This window comes from Tinamus guttatus, unplaced genomic scaffold (genome assembly GCF_059628265.1).
Source record: "Tinamus guttatus ecotype Peru unplaced genomic scaffold, ASM5962826v1 Tinamus_guttatus_pri_ptg000615l, whole genome shotgun sequence".
Lineage (NCBI taxonomy): Eukaryota > Metazoa > Chordata > Aves > Tinamiformes > Tinamidae > Tinamus > Tinamus guttatus.
This window is the reverse complement of record NW_028289149.1, coordinates 36,215-62,177: the sequence shown is the minus strand read 5'-3', so window position 1 is coordinate 62,177 and position 25,963 is coordinate 36,215. Positions and strand designations below refer to the sequence as shown.

General features: G+C 64.2%; 2 protein-coding genes across 2 annotated transcripts in view; one reads left to right on the top strand and one right to left on the bottom strand.

Moving 5' to 3' along the window:
- DNAJB1 (DnaJ heat shock protein family (Hsp40) member B1) overlaps window positions 1-25,963 on the bottom strand; it is a 77,802-nt gene that overhangs the window by 49,977 nt on the left and 1,862 nt on the right. The window lies entirely within an intron of this gene.
- Window positions 1,823-25,368, top strand: LOC104570840 (syntaxin-binding protein 2-like). Its single transcript, XM_088535100.1, has 19 exons — window positions 1,823-1,859; window positions 2,042-2,091; window positions 2,389-2,470; window positions 3,194-3,270; window positions 4,045-4,117; window positions 5,266-5,369; window positions 6,977-7,125; window positions 8,181-8,265; window positions 9,730-9,848; window positions 12,884-12,991; window positions 14,907-14,964; window positions 16,229-16,294; window positions 16,982-17,062; window positions 18,289-18,427; window positions 20,263-20,372; window positions 21,918-22,007; window positions 22,541-22,626; window positions 23,647-23,780; window positions 25,289-25,368. Exons 1-19 carry the CDS (start codon window positions 1,823-1,825, stop codon window positions 25,366-25,368), a joined length of 1,728 nt encoding a protein of 575 aa, XP_088391226.1.

The following is a 25,963-nucleotide window of genomic DNA, read 5'->3' as shown; positions in this document are numbered from 1 at the left end:
CATTGAGGGTAGGATCATGGTTGGGGTTATCTTGGGTGGTGGCACCAAGATTAGGGTCAACGTTGAGGGTAGGACCATGGTTGGGTCAACATTGATGGTAGGACCATGGTTGGGTCAACATTGAGGGTAGAACCATGGTAAGGGTCTCCACATGGGTGGTGGCACCAAGATTTTGGTCAAGGTTGAGGGTAGGACCTCGATGGGGTCTAAGCACCTCAATGGGTGATGGCATCACTGTTAGGGTCAACATTGATGGTAGGACCATGGTTGGGGTCTACTTGGGTGGTGGTGGCACCAAGGTTGGGGTCAACGTTGAGGGTAGGACCACGGTTGGGTCAACGTTGAGGGTAGGACCATGGTTGGGTCAACGTTGAGGGTTAAACCATGGTTGGGTCAACGCTGAGGGTAGGACCATGACTGGGTCAATGTTGAGGGTAGGACCATGGTTGGGGTCTCTACATGGGTGGTGGCACCATGATAGGGCTCAACATTGAGGGCAGGATCATGGTTGGGTTGACGTTGAGTGTAGGATCTTGGTTGGGGTCTGTACCTGGGTGGTGGCACCAAGGTTGGGGTCAAGGTTGAGAGTAGGACCTAGATGGGGTCAAAACCGGGTGGTGGCATCATCGTTATGGTCAACGCTGATGGTAGGACCATGTTTGGGGTCAACTTGGGTGGAGACATCATGATAGGGGTCAACATTGAGGGTAGAACCACGGTTGGGTCAACGTTGAGGGTAGGACCAAGGCTGGGGTCACCACATGGGTGGTGGCACCAAGTTGGGGGTCTCCATGTGCGGGGTGGCACCAAGGTTGGGGTCAACATTGATGGTAGGATCATGGTTGGCGTCATCTTCAGTGGTGGCACCAACTTCAGGGTCTCGATATGGGTGGTGGCACCATGACGGGGTCAGTGTGGGTGGTGGGACCAAATTCGGGGTCTCCATGTGGGTGGTGGCCTCATGGCTGGGGTCAATACTGACAGAAGGACCAAGGTTGGGGTCAACGTTGAGGGTAGGACCAAGGTTGGGGTCTCCACGTGGGCAGTGGCACCAAGTTTGGGGTCAATGTTGGGTGGTGGCATCACGGTTGGGGTCAACGTTGACGGTGGGACCGCGGTAGGGGTCACTTTGGGTGGTGGCACCACCATAGGGGTCAACGTTGGGGGTAGGACCAAGGTTGGGGACATCTTGGGGAGTGGCACCAGGGTTGGGGCCTCCACGTGGGGGGGGGGGGCCGCGACGGGGACACGGGGGAGGGGGAGGGGACAGCGCAGGGACCGCGGGGGGGGGTGACACCGAGGGGGGGGGAGGTGACACCCGAGGGGGGGGGTGACACGGCGGGGGGGGGGTGACACCGCGGGGGGGGGGTGACACCGCGCGACACCCGCGTTGGGGAGGGCCCCCCCCCCCCCGGTCCCGGGGCCCCCCCGTCCCCCTCCCCCGTGGCCCCGCCCCCTCCCGGTGCTCCTCCCCCCATGGCCCCGCCCCCTCCCGGTGCTCCCCCCCCCCGCCCCGGTCCCCGTCACCCACCGGCTGCCCGGGCGCCCCGCGCCGCTTTCCGGCTCCCGAGTGTCGCAAAAGGCCGTCGCGCAGCGGGGCGGGGGGGGGGGGAGGGAGGGAGGAGCCGCGGCGTCGCCCGGGGCAACCGCGCGGGGCGGGAGGGGGCGGGGCCTGGGGAGGCGGGAGGGAGGGGCGGGGCCGCGTGCGGTGGGCGGGGCCGGGCGCAGTGGGCGGGGCCCGAGGAGGGCCCATCCCGGCAGCCCCGCCCCTCCCGCAGGCCCCGCCCACCCCACAGGCCCCGCCCACCCCGGAAGCGCGGCCATGGCCCCCCAGGGCCTCCGGGCGCTCGTGGCCGACAGTGAGTGGGGGGGCCCCGGCGTCCGGCCACGCCCCCCGGTGACGTGGGGACACGGGGGGGCCCCTCGGGAGGGGGGGCTGGAGCGGGGGAGGGGCCCGGAGCTGCCGCATCCGGCTGGGGGGGGGGGGCGGGGGGGCGCCCGGACGCCTGGGCCCCCCCTGGCTGACCTCCTCCCCCCGCAGAGATCCTCAATGACGTCATCAGGAGCGTCAAGAAGGAGGGCGAATGGAAGGTGCGGGGCGGGGGGGGTGCCCGGACGCCTGGGCCCCTTCTCTGGGCCCCCCCACCCCTCCATGGTCTCCCCGCACAAACACACGGAGACACCCGGACGCCTGGGCCCCTTCCCGGACGCCTGGGCCCACCCCCGGACGCCTGGGCCCCTTGTCAGGCCCAGGCACAAGGGTCCTCTTGGACCCGTCCCCACCCCCCCCCGGGGTGATCCCGGACGCCTGGGCCCCTCGGGGCTCCCGGACGCCTGGGCCCCTCGGGGCTCCCGGACGCCTGGGCCCCTCCGACGCGGCTCTTGCAGGTGCTGGTCCTGGACCCCCCCTGCACCCGCATGGTCTCGGCCTGCTGCAAAATGTCCGACATCCTGGCCGAGGGGGTGACCAGTGAGTGTCACCCCCGGGTGGCCCCTCCCGTGTCCCCTCCTGGTGACCCCGGTGACCCCATGGCCCTGCCACCCACCGCGTGTCCCCCGTGACCCCCCATTGTCCCCTCCCTGGTGTTCCCTGGTGGCCCCGATGGCCCTGGTGACAGCAGTGTCCCTGTGTCCCTCATGTCCTTCCATGTCCCCCTATGTCCCCCCGTTCCCAATGTCCCCTGTGTCCCCCATGTCGCCACATGTCCCCTTGTCCCCCCTTATCCCCATGTCCCCATATGTCCCCAATGTCCCCCTTGTCCCCATGTCCCCCCATGTCCCTATATCCCCAATGTCCCCATGTCTCCCCTATGTCCCCATGTCGCCCAGTGTCCCCCCTTGTCCCCATGTCCCCAACGTCCCCCCATGTCCCCATGTCTCCCCCATCTCTCTATGTCCCCCATGTCCCCCAGTGTCCCCCCTTGTACCCATGTCCCCCCCATCTCCCCATGTCCCCGAATGTCCCCCCTTGTCCCCATGTCCCCCCATGTCCCCAGTGTCCCTCCATGTCCCCCCTTGTCCCCATGTCCCCCCATGTCCCCCCATGTCCCTATGGCCCCAATTGCCCCCCTTGTCCCCATGTCTCCCCCATAGCCCCCATGTTCCCCGATGTCCCCCCTTGTCCCCATGTCCCCCCATGTCCCCGATGTCCCCCCATGTCCCCTCTTGTCCCCAATGTCCCCCGTGTCCCCAGTGGTGGAGCCCCTGTGGCGGCGCCGTGAGGCCATCCCCAGCCTGGAGGCCGTGTACCTGCTGCAGCCCAGCCCGGAGGTGGGGACAGGGGACACGGGGGGGACAGGGGGACACGGGGGGACAGGGGACATGGGGGGACATGGGGACACGGGGGGACAGGGGGACACGGGGACAGGGGACACGGGGGGACACGGGGGGGACAGGGGACACGGGGGACATTGGGGGGACACGGGGGGGACGGGACACGGGGGGGCATTGGGGGACACAAGGACACGATATGGGGGGGACAGAGGACATGAAGGGACACGGGGACATGGGGGGGTCATAGAGGTCATGGGAGGGGGGACACTGGGGACCCCAGGGCCACCAAGGGGGTTGGGGGGGTCCCTGGGGACACCAAGGAGGTCGGGGGGGGGGCGTGAGGACACCAGGGGGGACATGGGGGGACATGGAGGGACACAGGGACATGGGGACAGGGGACATGGGGGGTCACAGGGGGGACATGGGGGGACACAGGGATATGGGGGGACACGGGAGACATGGGGGGACATGGGGACATGGAGGGGACAAGGGACACAGGGACATGGGGGGACACAAGGGGGACATGGGGACACCGGGGGATAACTGGGGTTGGGGGGGCACTGGGGACATTGGGGACACTGGGGGGGGGGTGGGGAGGTCATGGGACTTGGGGGGTCACTGAGGACACGGGGGGGGGTCACAGGGGACACGGGGGGGTCACGGGGGACATGGGGGGGTCACAGGGGTCGAGGGGGGCTGGGGGACCCTGGGGACACCAAGGAGGTCGGGGGGGACATGGGGGGACCTGGTGACACCCCCCCCATGTCCCAGTCCCTCCGCGGCCTCATCGGGGACTTCGGGGGCTCCCCGCGGTACCGGGCGGCCCACGTGTTCCTGAGCCACCGTGAGAGCCCTGGGGACACGGGGACACGCGGGGACAGGGGGGACGTGGAGGGGACAGAGGGGACATGGGGACGTGGGGGACACAGCGAGGGCAGGGGGGACACGGGGACACGGGGCCATGTGTAGGATGGGGGGAATGGGGACATGGGGGAGGCACAGGGACACAGCAGGGACATGGGGACATGGGGGAACACGGAGGGGACACGGGGACATGGGGACATGGAGGGACATGGGGACACATGGGGACAGGGGAGGATGGGGGAAACGGGGACATGGGGGCTGTGGGGGGACATGGGAGGGGCATGGGGACGTGGGGGACATCAGGGGGACATGGGGCCATTGGGAGGACACAAGGACATTAAGGTGATGCGGGGACATTAGGATATGGGGAGGACATGGGGACATCAGAGGTGCATGGAGGGACATCAGGGACACAGGGTCATGGGACGTGGGGGGACACGGAGGGACATGGGGACATAGGGGGACGGGAGGACAGGGGAATGAGGGACGTGGGGACATGGGAGGACGGGGGGACATGGGGACGGGGGACAGGGGATATGGGGGACATGGGGACATTGGGGGAGTGGAGGGACACAGGGACATTGAGGACACAGGGACATGGTGGGGACATGACATTGGGGTGATGTGGGGACATTGGGGGTATGGGGAGGACATGGGGATGGGGGGACATGGAGGGACATCAGGGACACAGGGGCATGGGGGGACATCGGGGGGACACAGGAATATCGGGGACATGGAGGGACATCAGGGACACAGGGACATGAGGAGAACCCAGACACTGGAGACATGGGGACATTGGGGACATGGGGGACATGGAGGGTCATGGGGGGGATGTAGGGAGACATTGGGGACACGGGGACGTCACGGGGACCTGCGAGGACATCGGGGGTCATTGGGGGACATGAGCGATGTTGGGGACACGGGGGGGACACAGGGACAGGGAGGGACATGGCAGGGGGCCTGGGTGCCAGGGTGTCACATGGGTGCCAGGGTGTCCCCTGGTGTCCCATGGGTGACACAGGTGTCCCCTGGTGTCCCCTGGGGCCAGGATGTCCCCAGAGCTGCTGGCCGAGCCGGGGCCCTCGCGGGTGACGTGGGGGGTGACACGGGTGTCCCCGCTGTCCCCAGGGTGTCCCCCGGAGCTGCTGGCCGAGCTGGGCCGCTCGGCGGCCGCCAAGGCCATCCGCACCCTCAAGGAGATCGAGGTGGCCTTTGTCCCCTACGAGAGCCAGGTGGGACATGGGGGACACGGGGACAGCCGGGGACATGGGACATGGGGACACCTGGGGACACAGGACATGGGGGGACACGGGACATGGGGCACGGGGACACCTGGGGACATGGGGCACAGGGACAGCTGGGGACATGGGGCATGGGGACACCTGGGGACATGGGCATGGGGATACCTGGTGACGCGGGACGTGGGGACACCTGGAGCCACCTGGGGACATGGGACATGAGGACAGCTGGGGACATGGGACATGGGGACACTCGGGGCCCTGTGATGGTGCCACCCGGAGGCCACATGTCCCATTTGCACCCCCCAGGGCTGGGTGTCCCCCCATGGGTGGCCCTGGTGTCACCCGTGTCCCCTGTCCCCAGATGTTCACCCTGGACGCTGCCCTGTGGGTGGCCCCAGTGTCACCCGTGTCCCCGCGGTGTCACTGTGTCCCCTGTCCCCAGGTGTTCCCTTGGTGGCCCTGGTGTCCCCATGTCCCCAGTGTCTGTGTCCCCATGTCCCCTGTCCCCAGGTGGCCCCATAGTAGCCCTGATGTCCCATGTCCCCAGTGTCATGGTGTCCCCTGTCCTCAGGTGTTCATGCTGGATGCCCCCGCACGGTGTCCCCATGTCCCCGGTGTCACCCATGTCCCCAGGTGTCCCCGGATTGTCCACGGTGTCCCCATACCCCCGGTGTCATGGTGTCCCTTGACCCCAGGTGTCCCCATGTTGTCCCTGCTGTCCCCATGTTCCTGGTGTCACGGTGTCCCCATGTCCCCAGGTGTCCTTGCATTATCCCCAGTGTCCCCATATCCCCGGTGTCACGGTGTGCTCTGTCCCCTGATGTCCCCGTGTTGTCCCTGATGTCCCCATGTCCCCGGTGTCACGGTGTCCCCTGTCTCCAGGTGTTCACCCTGGATGCCCCGTACAGTGTCCCCTGCCCCAGGTGTCCCTGCGGTGTCCCCCTGTCCCCAGGTGTCCCTGCGTTGTCCACGGTGTCCCCAGGTGTCACGGTGTCCGCTGTCCCCAGGTGTTCACCCTGGACGCCCCATACGGTGTCCCCATGTCCCCGGTGTCACGGTGTCCCCTGTCCCCAGGTGTCACGGTGTCCCCTGTCCCTAGGTGTTCACCCTGTATGCCCCGTATGGTGTCCCCTGTCCCCAGGTGTCCCCACGGTGTCCCCATGTCCCCGGTGTCACGGTGTCCCCTGTCTCCAGGTGTTCACCCTGTACGGTGTCCCCATGTCCCTGGTGTCACGGTGTCCCCTGTCCCCAGGTGTCACGGTGTCCCCTGTCCCCGCGGTGTCCCTATGTCCCCCTGTCCCCAGGTGTCCCCGCGGTGTCCCGGGTGTCACGGTGTCCCCATGTCCCGGTGTCACGGTGTCCCCTGTCCCCAGGTGTTCACCCTGGACGCCCCGTACGCTGTCCCCATGTCCCCGGGTGTCACGGTGTCCCCATGTCCTCAGCGTCACAGTGTCCCCTGTCCACAGGTGTTCACCCTGGACGCCCCGTACGGTGTCCCCATGTCCCTGGTGTCACGGTGTCCCCATGCCCCGGTGTCACAGTGTCCCTGGTGTCACGGTGTCCCCATGCCCCGGTGTCATGGTGTCCCCTGTCCCCAGGTGTTCACCCTGGACGCCCCGCGCAGTTTCCATGGCTGCTACAGCCCCTTCGGTGCCACCGAGCGGGTGGCCCTGCTGGGGACACTGGCCACCCGCCTGGCCACCGTCTGCGCCACCCTGGGCGTCTACCCGGCCGTGCGCTACCGCAGGTGGCACCCGGGGACACGGGGGGACATGGGGACATGGGGGGACACAGAGGGACATGGGGACGTGGGGATACGGGGTCACGGGGACATGGGGACATGAGGGGACATGGGAGAACATGGGGGGACACAGAGGGACATGGGGGATACGGGGATGGGGGATATGGACATGGGGACACGGGAGGACACAGTGGGACACAGGGGCATGGGAGGACATGGGAAATGGCAACAGGGGGACATGGGGACATAAGGGACATGCTGGACACAGGGACATGTGGGGACATGGGGACATGATGGGACATGGGGGGACATGGGGACAGGGGCACATGGAGGGACATAGGGGACACGGGGACAGGAGGAAAGGGGGAATTGGGGGACGTGACATAGGGAACATGAAGACACAGGGACATGGGGACATAGAGGGACATAGAGGGACATGGGACACAGGGACCTGAGAGGACATGGAGGGCAATGGGGACATGGAGGGCCATGAGGGGACACAGGGACAGAGGACAGAGGATGGGGACTTGGAGAGACAGAGAGGACATGGAGGGACACGGGGACATGGGGATGTGGGGGACATGGGGTATGGGGACGTGGGGACAATACGGGGAGACATGGAGGGACACGGGGACATGGTGGACGTGGGTATGGGGACGTGGGGACATTGGGTGTGGGGACGTGGGGGGAACACAGGGAGACATGGAGGGACATGGGGACATGGGGACATTGGGTATGGGGACGTAGTGGGGACATGAGGAGACATGGAAGAAGGTGGGGACATGGAGGGACGTGGTGGACATTGGCTATGGGGACATAGGGACATGGGGACATTGGCTATGGGGACATCAGGGGGACATGAAAGGACATGGAGGGACACAGGGACATGGGACATGGGGACATTGACTATGGGGACGTGGGGGGGACACGGGGAGACATAGACTGGCATGGGGACCTGGGGACATTTGGTATAGGGACATGGGGACACAGGCACCCTGGGGACAGCGGTGCCACCAGCGTCGTGACACCCCGCGTCCCCCCCGCGGCGCCCGTGTCCCCAGGGGCCCCGAGGACAACGCGGTGCTGGCCCGGGCGCTGGTGGCCCGCCTGGACGAGCTGCGGGGTGACAACCCCGCCATGGCCGAGGTGACAGCGTCCGCGCGGCCACCGGCACCACGGGGGGACACGGGGACACAGGGGGGGCCCGCGCCGGCCATGGGGACGGGGACACGGCGGGAGCTGCCACCAATGGGATGGGGGACACTGGGGACAGGGACAAGGCGGGTGCTGCCACCAATGGGGACAGGGATGAGGTGGCCCTCGCCACTGATGTGGACAGGGACGTGGCCCTGAGTGCCACATGGGCTGGTGTCCCCTCACCTTTGGGTGCCACCTGGATGTCCCCAACTCCCTGGATGCCACGTGGGCTGGGGTCCCCATTCTCTTGGGTGCCACCTGAGTGTCCCCAACTCCCTGGATGCCACATGGGATGGTGTCCACATTCTCTAGGGTGCCACCTGAATGTCCCCTCACCCCTGGGTGCCACATGGGCTGGTGTCCCCATTCCCTTGGGTGCCACTTGGGTGTCCCCATGTCCCTGGGCTGGTGTCCCCTCACGTTCGGGTGCCACTTGGGTGTCCCAAATCCTCTGGGTGCCACGTGGGCTGGTGTCCCCTCACCCCTGGGTGCCACCTTGATGTCCCCAATCCCCTGGATGCCACATGGGTGTCCCCAATCCTCTAGGAGCCACATGGGCTGGTGTCCCCTGGCCTTGGAATGCCACCTTAATGTCCCCAATCCCCTGGGTGCCACATGGGCTGGTGTCCCCTCACCCCTGGGTGCCACCTGGGTGCCCCTATGTCCCTGGGCTGGTGTCCCCTCACTCTCGGGTGCCACCTTGATGTCCCCAGTCCCCTGGGTGCCATATGGGCTGGTGTCCCCATTCTCTTGGGTGCCACTTGGGTGTCCCCGTGTCCCTGGGCTGGTGTCCCCTCACCCCTGGGTGCCACCTTGATGTCCCCAATCCCCTGGATGCCACATGGGTGTCCCCAATCCTCTAGGAGCCACATGGGCTGATGTCCCCTGGCCTTGGGATGCCACCTTAGTGTCCCCAATCCTCTGGGTGCCACATGGGCTGGTGTCCCCTCACCTTCGGGGGCCACCTCGGTGTCCCAAATCCCCTGGGTGCCACACGGGCTGGTGTCCCCTCACCTTTGGGTGCCACCTCGGTGTCCCCAATCCCCTGGGTGCCACACGGGCTGGTGTCCCCTCACCCCTGGGTGCCACCGGGGTGCCCCTATGTCCCTGGGCTGGTGTCCCCTCACTCCTGGGTGCCACCTTGATGTCCCCAGTCCCCTGGGTGCCATATGGGCTGGTGTCCCCTGGCCTTGGGGTGCCACCTTGGTGTCCCCAGTCCCCTGGGTGCCACACGGGCTGGTGTCCCCTCACCCCTGCGTGCCACCTGGGTGCCCCTATGTCCCTGTCCTGGTGTCCCCTCGCCTTGGGGTGCCACCCGGCCGTCCCCAACCCCCTGGGCGCCCCGTGGGCCGCTGTCCCCTGGCCCTGGGGTGTCCCCCGCGTGTCCCCTCACCGCGGTGTCCCCGGGCGCAGGGCCGCACCCAACTCGTCATCGTGGACCGCGGCTTCGACCTGGTGACGCCGCTGCTGCACGAGCTGACGCTGCAGGCCATGGCCTACGACCTGCTCGACATCCGCCAGGACACCTTCCGGTGGGGACACGGGGACCCCGGGGACACTGCGGCCAATGGGTCACCCAGGGGGCTCGTTGGGGTGGCCCTTAGTGGAGCCTTGGCCAACCCAAGGTCAATCCATGGTGGATCCTTGGGCAACCCATGGTTGATCCTTGGCCAATCCTTGGCCAATCCATGGTTGAGTCTTGACCAATCCATGGTTGATCCTTGGCCAACCCATAGTTGATCCATGGCCTTTCCTTAGCCAATCCCTGGCCTTTCCTTGACCAATCCATGGCTGAATCTTGGCCAATCCATGGTCAATCCTTGGCCAATCTGTGGCCAACCCATGATAGATCCTTGGCCAATCCTTGGCCAATCCATGGCCTTTCCTTGGCCAATTCATGGTTGAGTCTTGACCAATCCATGGTTGATCCTTGGCCAACCCATAGTTGATCCATGGCCTTTCCTTAGCCAATCCATGGCCTTTCCTTGACCAATCCATGGCTGAATCTTGGCCAATCCATGGTCAATCCTTGGCCAATCTGTGGCCAACCCATGATAGATCCTTGGCCAATCCATGGCCTCTCCTTGGCTAATCCATGGCCTTTCCTTGACCAATCCATCGCTGAGTCTTGATCAATCCATGGCATTTGCTTAGCCAATCTATGGCCAATCTTTGGCCAATCCATGGCTGAATCTTGGCCAGTCCATTGTTGATCCTTGGCCAACCCATAGTTGATCCATGGTCTTTCCTTGGCCAATCCATAGCTGAGTTTTGTCCAATCCATGGCCTTTCCTTGGCCAATCCATGGATTTCCTTAGCCAATCCATGGCCAATCCTTGGCCAATCTGTGGCTGAGTCTTGGCCAATCCTTGGCCAATCCATGGTCTTTCCTTGACCAATCCATGGCCTTTCTTTAGCCAATCCATGGCCAATTCTTGACCAATCCATGGCTGAATCTTGGCCGATCTATGGTGGTTCCGTGGCCAATCCTTGGCCAACCCATTGTACATCCTTGGCCAATCCATAGTTGATCCATGGCCAGTCCTTGACTGCTCCATGGCCGAATCTTGGCCAGTCCATGGCCAATCCATGGCTGAATCCTGGCCAATCCATATTGGATCCTTGGCCAACCCATAGTTGATCCATGGCCAATCCATGGCCTTTCTTTAGTCAATGCGTGGCCAATTCTTGGCCAATCCATGGCCTTTCGTTGACCAAGCCATGGCATAATCTTGGCCAACCATGGCTGATCCTTGTCCACTTTTTGGCCAACCAATGTCCAATCCTTGGCCAATCCAAGGTCTTTCTTTGACCAATCCATGGCTGATCCTTGGCCACTTCTTGCCCAATCCAAGGCCTTTCCTTGGCCAATCCATGACTGGTCCTTGGCCATTTCTTAGCCAACCCATGAATGATCCTTGGCCACTTTTTGGCCAATCCAAGGCCTTTCCTTGACCAATCCTCAGCTTATCCTTGGTCCCTTCTCAGCCAATCCAAGGCCTTTTCTTGACCAATCCACGGCTGATCCTTGGCCACTTTTTGGCCAATCCAAGGCCTTTCCTTGGCCAATCCTCAGCTTATCCTTGGTCCCTTCTCAGCCAATCCAAGGCCTCTTCTTGGCCAATCCATGGATGATCCTTGGCGTTTCCTTGGCCAATCCATGGCTGATCCTTGTCCACTTTTTGGCCAACCAATGACCAATCCTTGGCCAATCCAAGGTCTTTCTTTGACCAATCCATGGCTGATCCTTGGCCACTTTTTGGCCAATCCAAGGCCTTTCCTTGGCCAATCCTCAGCTTATCCTTGGTCCCTTCTCAGCCAATCCAAGACCTCTTCTTGGCCAATCCATGGATGATCCTTGGCGTTTTCTTGGCCAATCCATGGCTGATCCTTGTCCACTTTTTGGCCAACCAATGACCAATCCTTGGCCAATCCAAGGTCTTTCTTTGACCAATCCATGGCTGATCCTTGGCCACTTTTTGGCCAATCCAAGGCCTTTCCTTGGCCAATCCTCAGCTCATCCTTGGTCCCTTCTCAGCCAATCCAAGGTCTTTTCTTGACCAATCCATGGATGATCCTTGGCGTTTTCTTGGCCGGTCCATGGCTGATCCTTGTCCACTTTTTGGCCAACCAATGTCCAATCCTTGGCCAATCCAAGGTCTTTCTTTGACCAATCCATGGCTGATCCTTGGCCACTTCTTGCCCAATCCAAGGCCTTTCCTTGGCCAATCCATGACTGGTCCTTGGCCATTTCCTAGCCAACCCATGAATGATCCTTGGCCACTTTTTGGGCAATCCAAGGCCTTTCCTTGACCAATCCTCAGCTTATCCTTGGTCCCTTCTCAGCCAATCCAAGGTCTTTCTTTGACCAATCCATGGCTGATCCTTGGCCACTTTTTGGCCAATCCAAGGCCTTTCCTTGGCCAAGCCATGACTGGTCCTTGGCCATTTCTTAGCCAACCCATGAATGATCCTTGGCCACTTTTTGGCCAATCCAAGGCCTTTCCTTGGCCAATCCTCAGCTTATCCTTGGTCCCTTCTCAGCCAATCCAAGGCCTCTTCTTGGCCAATCCATGGGTGATCCTTGGCGTTTTCTTGGCCAATCCATGGCTGATCCTTGTCCACTTTTTGGCCAACCAATGACCAATCCTTGGCCAATCCAAGGTCTTTCTTTGACCAATCCGTGGCTGATCCTTGGCCACTTTTTGGCCCATTCAAGGCCTTTCCTTGGCCAATCCTCAGCTTATCCTTGGTCCCTTCTCAGCCAATCCAAGGCCTCTTCTTGGCCAATCCATGGGTGATCCTTGGCGTTTTCTTGGCCAATCCATGGCTGATCCTTGTCCACTTTTTGGCCAACCAATGACCAATCCTTGGCCAATCCAAGGCCTTTTCTTGGCCAATCCATGGACGATCCTTGGCCACTTTTTGGCCAATCCAAGGCCTTTCCTTGACCAATCCATGGCTGATCCTTGGCAACCTGTGGCCAACCCATGGCCCTTCCTTGGTCACTCCCTGGCCGCTCGGTGGTGGCACCTCGGTGGCCGACGGGGACGTTGTGGGGCCGCAGGTACGAGACGTCGGGGCTGAGCGAGGTGCGGGAGAAGACGGCGCTGCTGGACGAGGACGACGAGCTCTGGGTGCAGCTGCGGCACCTGCACATCGCCGACGTGTCCCGGTGTGTGCGCCCCCAAACGCCCCCGAAATGCCCCAAAACAGCCTTGAAACGGCCCGAAACGCCCCGAAACACCCCAAAATGCCCCCAAAATACCCCCAAAATGCCCCGAAATGGCCCCGGAACGCCCCAAAACGGCCCCCAAATGGCCCTGAAATGCGGCCGGGATGCTCCAAACACCCCCAAAGCATCCGAAACGAATCAAATCCACCAAAAATGACCTCTAAAAACCGCCCACAATGACCTGAAAACCACCCAAAATGCAGCGAGGAGCCCCTGAAATGTCCCCAGAACCACCCAAAACGACCTCAAAACTACCCAAAACGACCTCAAAACCACCCCAAAATTCCCCAAAAAGCATCCAAAATGTGTCTGGGACACTCAAAACACCTCCCAAACCACCCAAAATGACTTCAAAGCCACCCAAAACGACCTTGAAACAGCCCAAAATGTGGCTGGGATGCTCAAAACAGCCCCCAAAGCACCACAAACGACCCCAATCCACCCAAAATGATCTCTGAACCACCTAAAATGCCCTCAAAACTGCTCAAAATGACCTGAAAAGTACCCAAAATGCACCGAGCAGCCCCTGAAATGCCCCAAAATGACCTCAAAATGCCCCAAAACGTGGCCGGGATGCTCAAAACACCTCCCAAACCACCCAAAATGACCTCAAAATCACTCAAAATGGCCTCAAAACCACCTGAAATGTCCTCAAAAATGCCCTAAACGACCGGATGCCCACCTAAAAAGACCTCAAAACTGCACAATACAACCTCAAAACAACGAAAAATGCTCCCAAAAGTATGTGAAACACGTCTGGGATGCTCAAAACAACCCCCAAAGTACCCAAAATGACTGCAAAACCACTCAAAGCGCACCCAGCATCCCCTGAACCTACCCCAGATCCACCCAAAACGACCTCAAAACCACCCAAAATGACTTCAAAACCTCCAAAGTACCCCAAACGCGCTTGGGATCCCCTTAAATGACCCTAGAACCACCCAAAATTATCTTAAAACCACCCAAAACAGCCTCAAAACGTAGCAAAATGCACCAAGGATCTCCTGAAATGTCCCCAGAACCACTCAAAACCACCCAAAACGACCTCAAAAGTACCCAAAACGCACCTGGGATCCCCCTAAATGACTCTAAAACCATGTAAACTAACCTCAAAACCACCAAAAATGCCCCAAAAGCACCTGAAACACATCCAGGATGCTCAAAAAACCTTCCAAACCACCCAAAAAGACCTCAAAACCACCCAAAAAGACCTCAAAACCACCCGAAACATCCCCAGAAACACCCAAAATGACTGAAATCCACCCAAAACGCCCCTGAGGTGCCTTGAAACGGGACCCCCCCCCAAACCTGCAACTCCCCCCCAAATTCCCCCTGGGATCCCCCCCCAGGACCCCAAATGCCCCAAATTCCCCCCAAATCCTCCCTGAGACCCCCTAGACGTCCCCAACCCCCCAAATTGCCCCCACATCCTCCCTGAGACCCCCTAGAACTTCCCAAACCCCCCAAATTCCCCCCAAATCCCCCCTGAGACCCCTTAGAACTTCCCAAACCCCCGAAATTCCCCCCAAATCCCCCCTGAGACCCCCTAGAACTCCCAAAACCCCCCAAATTCCCCCCAAATCCTCCCTGAGACCCCCTAGACCTCCCCAAACCCCCAAATTCCCCCCAAATCCTCCCTGAGACCCCCTAGAACTTCCCAAACCCCCCAAATTCCCCCCAAATCCCCCCGAGACCCCCTAGAACTCCCAAAACCCCCCAAATTCCCCCCAAATCCCTCCTGAGACCCCCTAGAACTCCCCAAACCCCCCAAATTCCCCCCAAATCCCCCTGGGACCCCCCGAGGTCCCCGCAGGCCTGAGGCAGGGCCCCCCCCGCCGTGTCCCCATGTCCCCAGGCAGGTGACAGAGCAGCTGAAGTCCTTCTGCGCCAGCAAGCGGCTCCGCCCCGACAAGGTGCCACCGCGGGGCCAAACGCCGCCGGTTTGGGCAAATTTGGGCGAATCTGGGGGGTTTTGGGGTGTGGGGGTGGGGAGGGAGTCCTTGTCCCTTCCCATGTCCCCAAAGTGTCCTGTGTCCCCTGCTGTGTCTCTGCGTGCCCCCTTGAGGGCTCCCCCCTGTGTCCCCAATGTTCCCCCACCATGTCCCCTCCATGTCCCACAATGTCCCCTCATGTCCTCTCCATGTCCCCAATGTCCCTCCGTATCCCTAATATCCCCCCATGTCTCCCCGTGTCCTCCCTGTGTCCCCAATGTCCCTCTATATCTCTCATGTCCCCCATGTCCTCGCCATGTCCCCAGTGTCCTCCTATGTCCCCTCATGACCCCAATGTCTTCCAAGTCCATCGATGTCCTTGATGTCCCCTCTGTCCCCATGTCCCTCATTGCCCTGCCATGTCCCTCCATGTCCCCAACGTCCGCATGTCCCCCATGTCCTTATGTCCCCTCATGCCTCTTCCATGTCCCCCCATGTCCCCATGTCCCCCATGTCCCCATGTCACCATATGTCTCCCCGTGTCCCTCGCATGTGCCCCATGTCCCTCCCATGCCCCCCTGGCTCCCCCATGTCCCCGGTGTCCCCAAGTCTTCCCATGTCCCACAGTGTCCCCAGGCTCCCCCTCCATGTGTCCCCTGGTCACCCTGTGTCCCCCCCAGTTGTCCCCATGTCCCCAGCCCCCCCCCAACATGTCCCCCAGTCACTCCGTGTCCCCATGTCCCCAGGCTCCCCCCTCCACATGTCCCCCTTGTTGTCCCCATGACCCCTCATTGTCCCCATGTCCTCAGCACCCCCCATGTGTCCCCTGATCACCCCGTTGTCCCCATGTCCCCAGCATCCCCCCCAAACGTGTCCCCCCAGTCACCCCATTGTCCCCGTGTCCCCATGTCCCCAGCACCTGCCACGTGTCCCCTGGTCACCCCATTGTCCCCACATCCCCATGTCTCCAACACCCCCCACGTGTCCTCTGGTCACTCGATTGTCCCCATGTCCCCAGCCCCCCCGCCATGTGTCCCCTGGTCACCCTGTTGTCCCCAGCACCCCCATATGTCCCCCGGTCACCCCGTTGTCCCCATGTCCCCAGCACCCCCCACGTGTTCCCTGGTCACCCCGTTGTCCTCATGTCCCCAGCCCCCCCCCACGTGTCCCCCGGTCACCCTGTTGTCCCCATGTCCCCAGCACCCCCATGTGTCCCCCGGTCACCCCATTGTCCCTGTGTCCCCAGGCCAACATCCAGGAACTCTCCTACATCCTCAAGAAGATGCCCCAGTACCAGAAGGAGCTGAGCAGGGTGAGCGGGGACACGGGGACACTGGGGACACGGGGGGACACCAGGGACAGCGGGGGACATGGGGGCAGCGGGGACACGGTGGGGACAACGGGGGGTAGTGGGCACAGTGAGGGACATTGGGGGACACTGGGGACACTGGGGACAGCGGGGACATGGGGACAACGGGGGGCAGTGTGGACAGCAGGGACAGCAGGGGACATTAGGGACAGCAGGGGACACAGGGGACATTGGGGGACACTGAGGATACCGGGGGGGTACTGGGGACAGTGGGGGGCATTGGGGGACATTGGGGCCAGCAGGGGGACACTGGGGGACAGTGGGGACAGTGGGGGACAGTAAAGGACAGCAGGAGACACTGGGAGACACTGGGGACACTGGGGACACTGGGGGAGAGCGGGGACACTGGGAACAGTGAGGGACAGCAGGGACACTGGGGGACATTGTGGGACACTGGGGACAGCGGGGACATGGAGACAAAGGGGGACAGTGGGGACAGCAGGGGACATCGAGGGACACTAGGGAACATGGGGGACAGTGGGGGGACAGGGAAGGGGACAAACCGGGGCCGCAGCCTCCGGGGACAGAGCGGGACACGGAGGACACGGTGGCAGCCGCTGCGCTGGGCGGCAGGGGGAGCCGGGGACATGGGGGACATTGGGGACATTGGGGCCACCGCTGTGTCCCCAGTACGCGACGCACCTGAGCCTGGCGGACGCCTGCATGAGCCGCTTCCGTGGGGCCGTGGAGCGGCTGTGCGCCGTGGAGCAGGTGACACAGGGACACGGGGGGACACGGGGGAATGTGGGGACACGGGGGGACACGGGGGAACATGGGGACATGGGACATGAGCCGCTTCCGCGGAGCCGTGGAGCGGCTGTGCGCCGTGGAGCAGGTGACACGGGGACACGGGGGGACACGGGGGGACATGGGGACACGGGGGAACACGGGGGGACATGGGGACATGGGGACATGGGGGAACGTGGGGACATGGGACACGGGACACGGGGCATGGGGACGTGGGGACAGGGGGGAACACGGGGACATGGGACACGGGGACATGGGACGTGGGACATGGGGACACGGGGAGATGAGGGGACACAGGGGGACATGGGGACACGAGGATGCGGGGACACAGGACACAGGGACATGGGGACGTGGGGACACTGGGACACGGGACGCAGGACATGAGGGTACACGGGCCAGAGGACACGGCAACATGGGGATACACAGGGACACGGGACATGGGGACACGGGACATGGGGACACCGGGACATGGGAACATGGGGACATGGGGCACAGGGACATGGGGACATGGTGACATGGCGGAACACGGAGGGAGACGGGGACACAGGGACATGGTGGGGACAGCCTGGGGACACGGGGACATGTGGGCACAGGGGGACATGGGGGGGCAGGGACATGGGGACACAGAGGATATGGGGGAGAACAGGGACATGGGGGGACATGGGGGGACATGGGAACACAAGAACATGGGAACATGGGGACGTGGGGACACGGGGGGGACACAGGGACATGGGAAGACATGGGGATATGGGGACACACGAGGGGACATGGACACATGGGGACAGCGGGAGGGGGGCGAGTGAGCAGGGGTGGTGACACCAATCATGTCTGGTGACATTGGTCATGCTTGGTGACACTGGTCATCCCTGTCCCCATCAGGACCTGGCCATGGTGACGGCCATGGGGGAAGGTCTAGGGGACCGTCCCTGGGGACACCGGCCATCTCCAGTGACAAGGGGCCACATCTAGTGACATGGGGCCATCCCTGGTGTCACAGGCCATGCCCGGTGACATGGGCCATGCCTGGTGCCACCCGCTGTCCCTGTCCCCACAAGGACCTGGCCATGGGGACGGCCATGGGGGAAGATTTGGGGACCGTCCCTGGGGACACCGGCCATCTCCAGTGACAAGGGGCCACATCTAGTGCCAGTGGCCGTGTCCGGTGCCACCCGCTGTCCCTGTCCCCGCAGGACCTGGCCATGGGGACGGACGCGGCGGGCGGCCGCCTCCGCGACCCCCTGCGGCTGCTGGTGCCGGTGCTGCTGGATGGGGACACGGGGACATGGGACAAAGTGCGGGTGATCGCCCTCTACGGCCTGCTGCAGCACGGTGACACTGGGGACATCGGGGGGACAGGGGGACATGGGACAAAGTGCGGGTGATGGCGCTCTAGGCCCTGCTGCAGCACGGTGACAATGGGGACATCGGGGGGACATGGGGACACAGGGACGTGGGACAAAGTGCAGGTGATGGCGCTCTAGGGCCTGCTGCAGCACGGTGACACTGGGGACATCGGGGGGGACATGGGACATGGGACAAAGTGCGGGTGGTGGCGCTCTAGGGCCTGCTGCAGCATGGTGACAGTGGGGACATCGGGGGGACATGGGGACATGGGGACATGGGACAAAGTGCGGGTGATCGCCCTCTACGGCCTGCTGCAGCACGGTGACACTGGGGACATGGGGACACAGGACGGGAACAAGGGACACGGGGGACATGAGGAAATGGGACACGGGGATGGGGGATGGGGACAGAGGACGTGGGGACACGGGGACACTGGGACATGCGGACAGTGGAGATGGGGACATGGGGGATGGGGACAGGAGACACGGGGACAGGGGAAACAGTAGGACATGGGGACACAGGTGACACACGGGTGACACTGACACAAGTGACATGGGGTGACACTGTGGCACTTTGCAGGGCTGAGTGACAAGGCGCTGTCACAGCTGCTGCAATGCGGGGACATGCGGGGACACGGGTGACATGGGTGACACTGTGTGACACGGGTGACACAGGTGACACCAAGTGACACAGGTGACACGTTGCAGGGCTGAGTGACAAGGTGCTGTCGCGGCTGCTGCAGCGCAGGGACATGCGGGGACACGGGTGACATGGGTGACACGGGTGACCCTGGGTGACACTGTGTGACACCGGGTGACACAGGTGACACGTTGCAGGGCTCAGTGACGAGGTGCTGTCGCGGCTGCTACAGCGCAGGGACGTGCGGTGACACGGGTGACACAGGTGACACTGTGTGACACCAGGTGACACAGGTGACACTGGGTGACACAGGTGACACGTTGCAGGGCTGAGTGACCAGGTGCTGTCGCAGCTGCTGCAGCGCGGGGACATGTGGGGACACGGGTGACACTGTGTGACACTGTGTGACACCAGGTGACACCAGGTGACATGGGTGACACGGGTGACACTGTGTGACACCAGGTGACACGGGTGACACAGGTGACACCAGGTGACACGTTGCAGGGCTGAGTGACGAGGTGCTGTCGCGGCTGCTCCAGCGCAGGGACGTGCGGGGACACGGGTGACACTGTGTGACACGGGTGACACTGTGTGACACCAGGTGACACGGGTGACACAGGGTGACACAGGTGACACATTGCAGGGCTGAGTGACGAGGTGCTGTCGCAGCTGCTCCAGCGCAGGGACGTGCGGGGACACGGGTGACACTGTGTGACACGGGTGACACTGTGTGACACCAGGTGACACAGGGTGACACAGGTGACACGTTGCAGGGCTGAGTGACGAGGTGCTGTCGCGGCTGCTCCAGCGCAGGGACGTGCGGGGACACGGGTGACACTGTGTGACACGAGTGACACGGGTGACACTATGTGACATAGGTGATACCAGGTGACACCAGGTGACACGTTGCAGGGCTGAGTGACGAGGCGCTGTCGCGGCTGCTGCAGCGTGGGGATGTGGGGGGATACGGGTGACACTGTGTGACACGGGTAACACTGTGTGACACCAGGTGACACTATGTGACATAGGTGACACCAGGTGACATGTTGCAGGGCTCAGTGACGAGGTGCTGTCGCGGCTGCTGCACCGCGGGGACGTGCGGGGACACGGGTGACACTGTGTGACACCAGGTGACACAGGTGACACAGGTGACACCGGGTGACACAGGTGACACGTTGCAGGGCTCAGTGACGAGGTGCTGTCACGGCTGCTCCAGCGCGGGGACGTCCCCGAGAGCCACCGGCGGGCGCTGCACAACCTGCAGCTGCTGGGGGCGCCGCTCACTGCCACCGTGAGAGCTGGCCCCGCGTCCCCATGTCCCCATGGTGTCCCCATGGTGTCCCCACGGCGTCCCCGAGGGTCCCCACATCCCCATGGTGTCCCCACGGCATCCCCATGTACCCATGGCATCCCCACGGTGTCCCCAAGGGTCCCCATGGCATCCCCATGGTGTCCCCAAGGGTCCCCATGTACCCATGGCATCCCCATGGTGTCCCCAAGAGTCCCCATGGCATCCCCATGGTGTCCCCAAGGGTCCCCGTGTACCCATGGCATCCCCATGGTGTCCCCATGTCCCCACGGCATCCCCATGTCCCCATGGTGTCCCCATGGCGTCCCCAAGGGTCCCCATGGGTCCCCATGTCGCCACAGCAGCCCCACAACAGCCCCAAGGGGTCCCCATGTCCCCACGGCATCCCCAAGGGGTCCCCACAGCGTCCCCAGGGGTCCCCATGGGTCCCCATGTCCCCACAGCAGCCCCAAGGGTCCCCCGTGTCCCCACAGCAGCCCCACAACAGCCCCCATGGGTCCCCATGGGGTCCCCAAGGGTCCCCATGTTCCCACGACGTCCCCAAGGGTCCCCATGTCCCCACAGCGTCCCCAAGGGCTCCCCATAATGTCCCCAAGGCTCCCCAGGGGCATCCTCATGTCCCCAAGGGTCCCCATGTTCCCACAGTGTCCCCAAGGGGTCCCCAGGGCCATCCTCATGTCCCCAAGGGTCCCCATGGGGTCCCCATGTCCCCACAGCAGCCCCACAACAGCCCCAATGGGTCCCCATGGTGTCCCCAAGGGTCCCCATGTCCCCACAGCATCCCCAAGGGCTCCCCATAATGTCCCCAAGGCTCCCCAGGGGCATCCTCATGTCCCCAAGGGTCCCCATGTTCCCCACAGCGTCCCCAAGGGTCCCCATGGTGTCCCCATGTCCCCACAGCAGCCCCATAATAGCCCCAATGGGTCCCCATGGTGTCCCCAAGGGTCCCCATGTCCCCACAGTGTCCCCAAGGGGTCCCCACAGCGTCCCCAAGGCTCCCCAGGGGCATCCTCATGTCCCCAAGGGTCCCCATGTTCCGCACAGTGTCCCTAAGGGGTCCCCACGGTGGCCCCATGTCCCCACGGCTCCCCAAGGATCCCCATGTCCCCATGGTGTCCCCAAGGTGTCCCCATGTCCCCACAGCGTCCCCAAGGGGTCCCCACAGCATCCTCAAGGGGTCCCCAAGTGTCCCCACGGCAGCCCCACCAGCATCCCCATGGCTGTCCCAATGTCCCCATAGGTGCCCCGGTGGCAGCCCCATGTCCCCATGAGCACTCCCCTGGTGTCCCCATGTCCCCATGGTGTCCCCACGGGTGTCCCCACACCCTGTGGCACCCATGAGACCCCCCTGAGGGGGAGGCCCGGGGGCATCCCACCGCCCATGGTGTCCCCATGTCCCCACGGTGTCCCCACGGTGTCCCCACTGCCCATGGGACCCCACGATGTCCCCATATCCCCATGTGTCCCCGTGTCCCCACGTGTCCCCATATCCCCATGGTGTCCCCACGTGTCCCCGTGTCCCCGCAGGGCGGGTGGCGGCGCCCCGAGCTCCGGGCCCGTCCCCAGGTCACCTACGAGCTGTCACGGTGGAGCCCGGCCGTGAAGGGCGTCCTGGAGGTGGGGACACCGCGGGGACACGGGGGACAGGGGACACTGCGGGGACATGGGGGACAGGGGACACAGGGGGACATGGGGGACACAGGGAGACATGGAGGGACACAGGGACATGGGGGACATGGGGCAACACGAGGCCACAGGGGAAGAGGGGACATGGGGGGAAATGGGGACATGGAGGGACATGGGGGACACGGGGCAACACAAGGACACAGGGGAACAGGGGACATGGGGGGCAGGGGACATGGGGGGAAATGGGGACATAGGAGGACATGGGGGACATGAGGGGACAGGGAATGGGGGACATGGGACACAGGGGGACCTGGGGGAACACAGGAGGGACACAGGGTGACATGGAGGACATGGCGGGCACGGGGGGACATGAGGGGACATGGGGAAACATGGAGGGACAGAGGGGATGGGGGGACATGAGGGGACATGGGGGAACTCGGGAATGGGGACACGGGGGACACTCAGGGACACGGGGGGGACGCGGGGACGTGGCGGAGGGGACGGGGACACGGCGGTGCCACCAGGACGCCCTGGAGGAGCGGCTGGACCCTGAGGGGTGGCCCTACGCGAGCGCCCCCCCCGCGGGGCCCTGCGCCCAGGAGGCCGTGAGGTGACACGAGGGGACATGGGGGGACAAGGGGGGTGTGGGGGGACACAGGGACATGGGGGGACGTGGGGACACGGGGGGACATGGGGACACAGGGGGGATATGGGGACACAGGGACATGGGAGGACGGGGGGACATTGGGGGGACACTGGGAACACAGGGGATATGGGGGGGACCAGGGGGCGTTGGGGGGACACTGGGGACATGGGGGACATTGGGGGATCCCTGTGGGACATTGAGGGGTCCCCGGGGAGTGTTGGGGGACACTGGGGACACGGGGGGGGGATGCTGGGTGGCATTGGGGGACACTGGGGACATTGGGGGACACTGGGGACAGAAGGGATCCCCGGGGGGCATTGGGGACACTGGGGACATGGGAGGGGCCCGGGCGGTATTTGGGGACATTGGGGGGTTCCTGGGGGGCATTGGGGGACACTGGGGACATTGGGGGGTCCCCGGGGGTGTTGGGGGACACTGGGAACATGGGGGGACACTGGGGACATGGAGAGGGACCTGGGTGGCATTGGGGGTCCCTGGGGGACATTGGGGTGTTCCCGGGGGGCATTGGGGGACATTGGGGGGTCCCTAGGGGGCATTGGGGACATTGGGGGGGTCCCCGGGGGGTGTTGGGGGACACTGGGGACATGGGGGGGCCTGGGTGGCATTGGGGGACACTGGGGACATTGGGGGATCCTTGGGGGATATTGGGGGGTCCCCGGGGGGGTATTGGGAGACACTGCGGACACGGAGGGGGCCTGGGTGGCATTGGGGGGACACTGGGGGGTCCCTGGGGGACATTGGGGGGGGTCCCGGGGGGCATTGGGAGACATTGGGGTGTCCCCAGGGGGCATTGGGGACACTGGGGGACATTGGGGACATTGGGGTGCTCCCGGGGGGCACTGGGGGCCATTGGGATGTCCCCAGGGGACATTGGGGGGTCCCTGGAAGACATTGGGGTGTCCCCAGGGGACATTGGGGACATCGGGGTGTCCCCGGGGGGGTCTCACCGTGTCCCCCCCCCAGCGCCCGCTCGGGGCCGCGGGGCCGGGGCCCGGCGGGGGGGGCGGCCCCCCCCCGGGTGCTGCTCTTCCTGCTGGGGGGGGCGGCGCTGGCCGAGACCCGGAGCGTCTACGAGGTGGGAGCGGGAGCGGCGCTGGGTGAGGAATGCCGGGAATGCCGGGAATGCGCCGGGAATGTGCCGGGAAACCCCCCGGGAATGCGCCGGGAACAGCGGGAAACCCCCGGGAAACCCCCCGGGAATGCGCTGGGAACACCGGGAATGCGCCCAGGAAACCCCGGGAAAGCCCCGGGAAACCCTGGGAATCTGCCGGGAATCCGGGAATGCGCCGGGAATGCGTCCGGGAAACCCCGGGAAACTCCCGGGAAACCCTGGGAATGTACCGGGAGCACCGGGAATCCTCCCGGGAAACCCCGGGAATGCACTGGGAACACCCGGAATGCACCGGGAATGCGCCGGGAACACCGGGAATGCGCCCGGGAAACCCGGGAACCCGCCGGGAAACCCTGGAATCTGCCGGGAATCCGGGAATGTGCCGGGAAACCCCCGGGAATGCACCGGGAACACCGGGAATCCGCCAGGAAACCCGGGAACCCGCCGGGAAACGCTGGGAATCTGCCGGGAATCCGGGAATGTGCCGGGAAACCCCCGGGAATGCACCGGGAACACCGGGAATGCGCCCGGGAAACCCCGGGAAACCCCGGAAACCCTGGGAATCTGCCGGGAATCCGGGAATGCGCCGGGAAACCCCCCGGGAATGCACCGGGAACACCGGGAATGCGCCCGGGAAACCCGGGAAACCGCCGGGAAACCCGGGAATCTGCCTGGGAAGCCCTGGGAATCCACCAGGAATACCGGGAATGCGCCGGGAAACCTGGGAATCCGCCCGGGAAACCCCGGGAATCCACCGGGAACACCGGGAATCCGCCCGGGAAACCCCTGGGAACCCCCCGGACGCCAGGGCCCCTCCCGCACTCATGTCCCCCCACCCGTCCCCTGTCCCCCATTGTCCCTCCTGTGTCCCCTCCGTGTCCCAGCGTCCCCCCCAATGTCCCCCTTCTCCCCAGTGTCACCATGTCCCCATGCCCCCCTCCCCCTGTGTCCCTGGTGTCACCGTGTCACCCCCCTTGGCGTCCCCAATGTCACCATGTCCCTGTGTCCCCCTGCGCGTCCCTGGTGTCACCTGGTTCCCCTGTCCCTATTGGTGTCCCCATGTCCCTGGTGTCCCCCCCCGGTGTCCCCCACAGTGTCCCCAGTGTCCCTATGTACTGGTGTCCCCCTCGATGTCCCCCACAGTGTCCTCATGTACCTGGTGTCCCCCTCAATGTCCCCATGTCCCTGTGTCCTCGGTGCCCCCTCTGGTGTCCCTGTGCCCCGTGTCCCCCTCCAGTGTCCCCTCTGGTGTCCCTCTGGTGTCCCCATTGTCCCCATGTCCTCCCTGCTGTCCCCATGTTCCCAGCGTCCCCATGTCCCTGGTGTCCCTCATGTCCCCGTGTCCCCCCTGCTGTCCCCGTTGTCCCCGTGTCCCTAGTGTCTCCCTATTGTCCCCGTGTCCCCCTGCTGTCCCCATGTCCCCATTGTCCCCGCTGCTGTCCCCGTTGTCCCCGTGTCCCTAGTGTCTCCCCATTGTCCCCATTGTCCCCGCAGGCTCCACCCACATCGTCACCCCGCGCAGTTTCCTCGAGGCCGTCCAGGGCCTGGACCAGCCGCTGCCCCCCGAGGCCTGAGACCCCCCCGGGACCCCCCCAGCAGCACCCAGGGGTGCCGGGACCCCCCTGCACCCACAGCCCCCCCCCGCACCCAGTGGCACCCATGGGTGCCCCCCCAATAAAGGCCTCCAGCAGCCGCCCCGCGTTGCCGCCAGCTGCGGGGCCCCGGCGTCCGGGCCGGGGAGGGGGGGGCGGAGGGGCCCAGGCGTCCGAGGGGGGGGAGGGAGGAGGGGCCCCGGCGTCCGGGTTGGGGGGGGGGAGCGGGCGGGCCCAGGCGTCCGGGCGGGGGTGGGGACAGGAGGGCCGGGCCGGGGGGGCCCAGGCGTCCGGGCACATCCCCTTCCCCCCTCCCCCTTCTTGGCAGCCGCCGGAGGGGCCCAGGCGTCCGGCTCCCCCCCCGCCCCCGCTCCGGGCGAGGGGCCCAGGCGTCCGGGGGGGATTAGGGCGCAATTAGCGCCCATTTGGGTAATTGCGCCCGGCTGCCAGCGCGGATTGGGGGCACCCGTGGGTGCTGCCCCCCCCCTCCAGGCATCGCCCCACGTGACCGCGCACCCATGGGTGCCTCTAACCCCCCCGGCACTTGTGGGTCGCCCTAGAGCCCCCCCCACCCCGC

Coding starts and splice junctions, on each gene's coding strand:
- LOC104570840 (XM_088535100.1), top strand. CDS start 1,823: ATGGCCCCCCAGGGCCTCCGGGCGCTCGTGGCCGACA. Junction 20,373..21,917: donor GGGCGCCGCTCACTGCCACC/GTGAGAGCTGGC, acceptor GTGTCCCCGCAG/GGCGGGTGGCGGCGCCCCGA. Junction 22,008..22,540: donor CCGTGAAGGGCGTCCTGGAG/GTGGGGACACCG, acceptor CGGTGCCACCAG/GACGCCCTGGAGGAGCGGCT.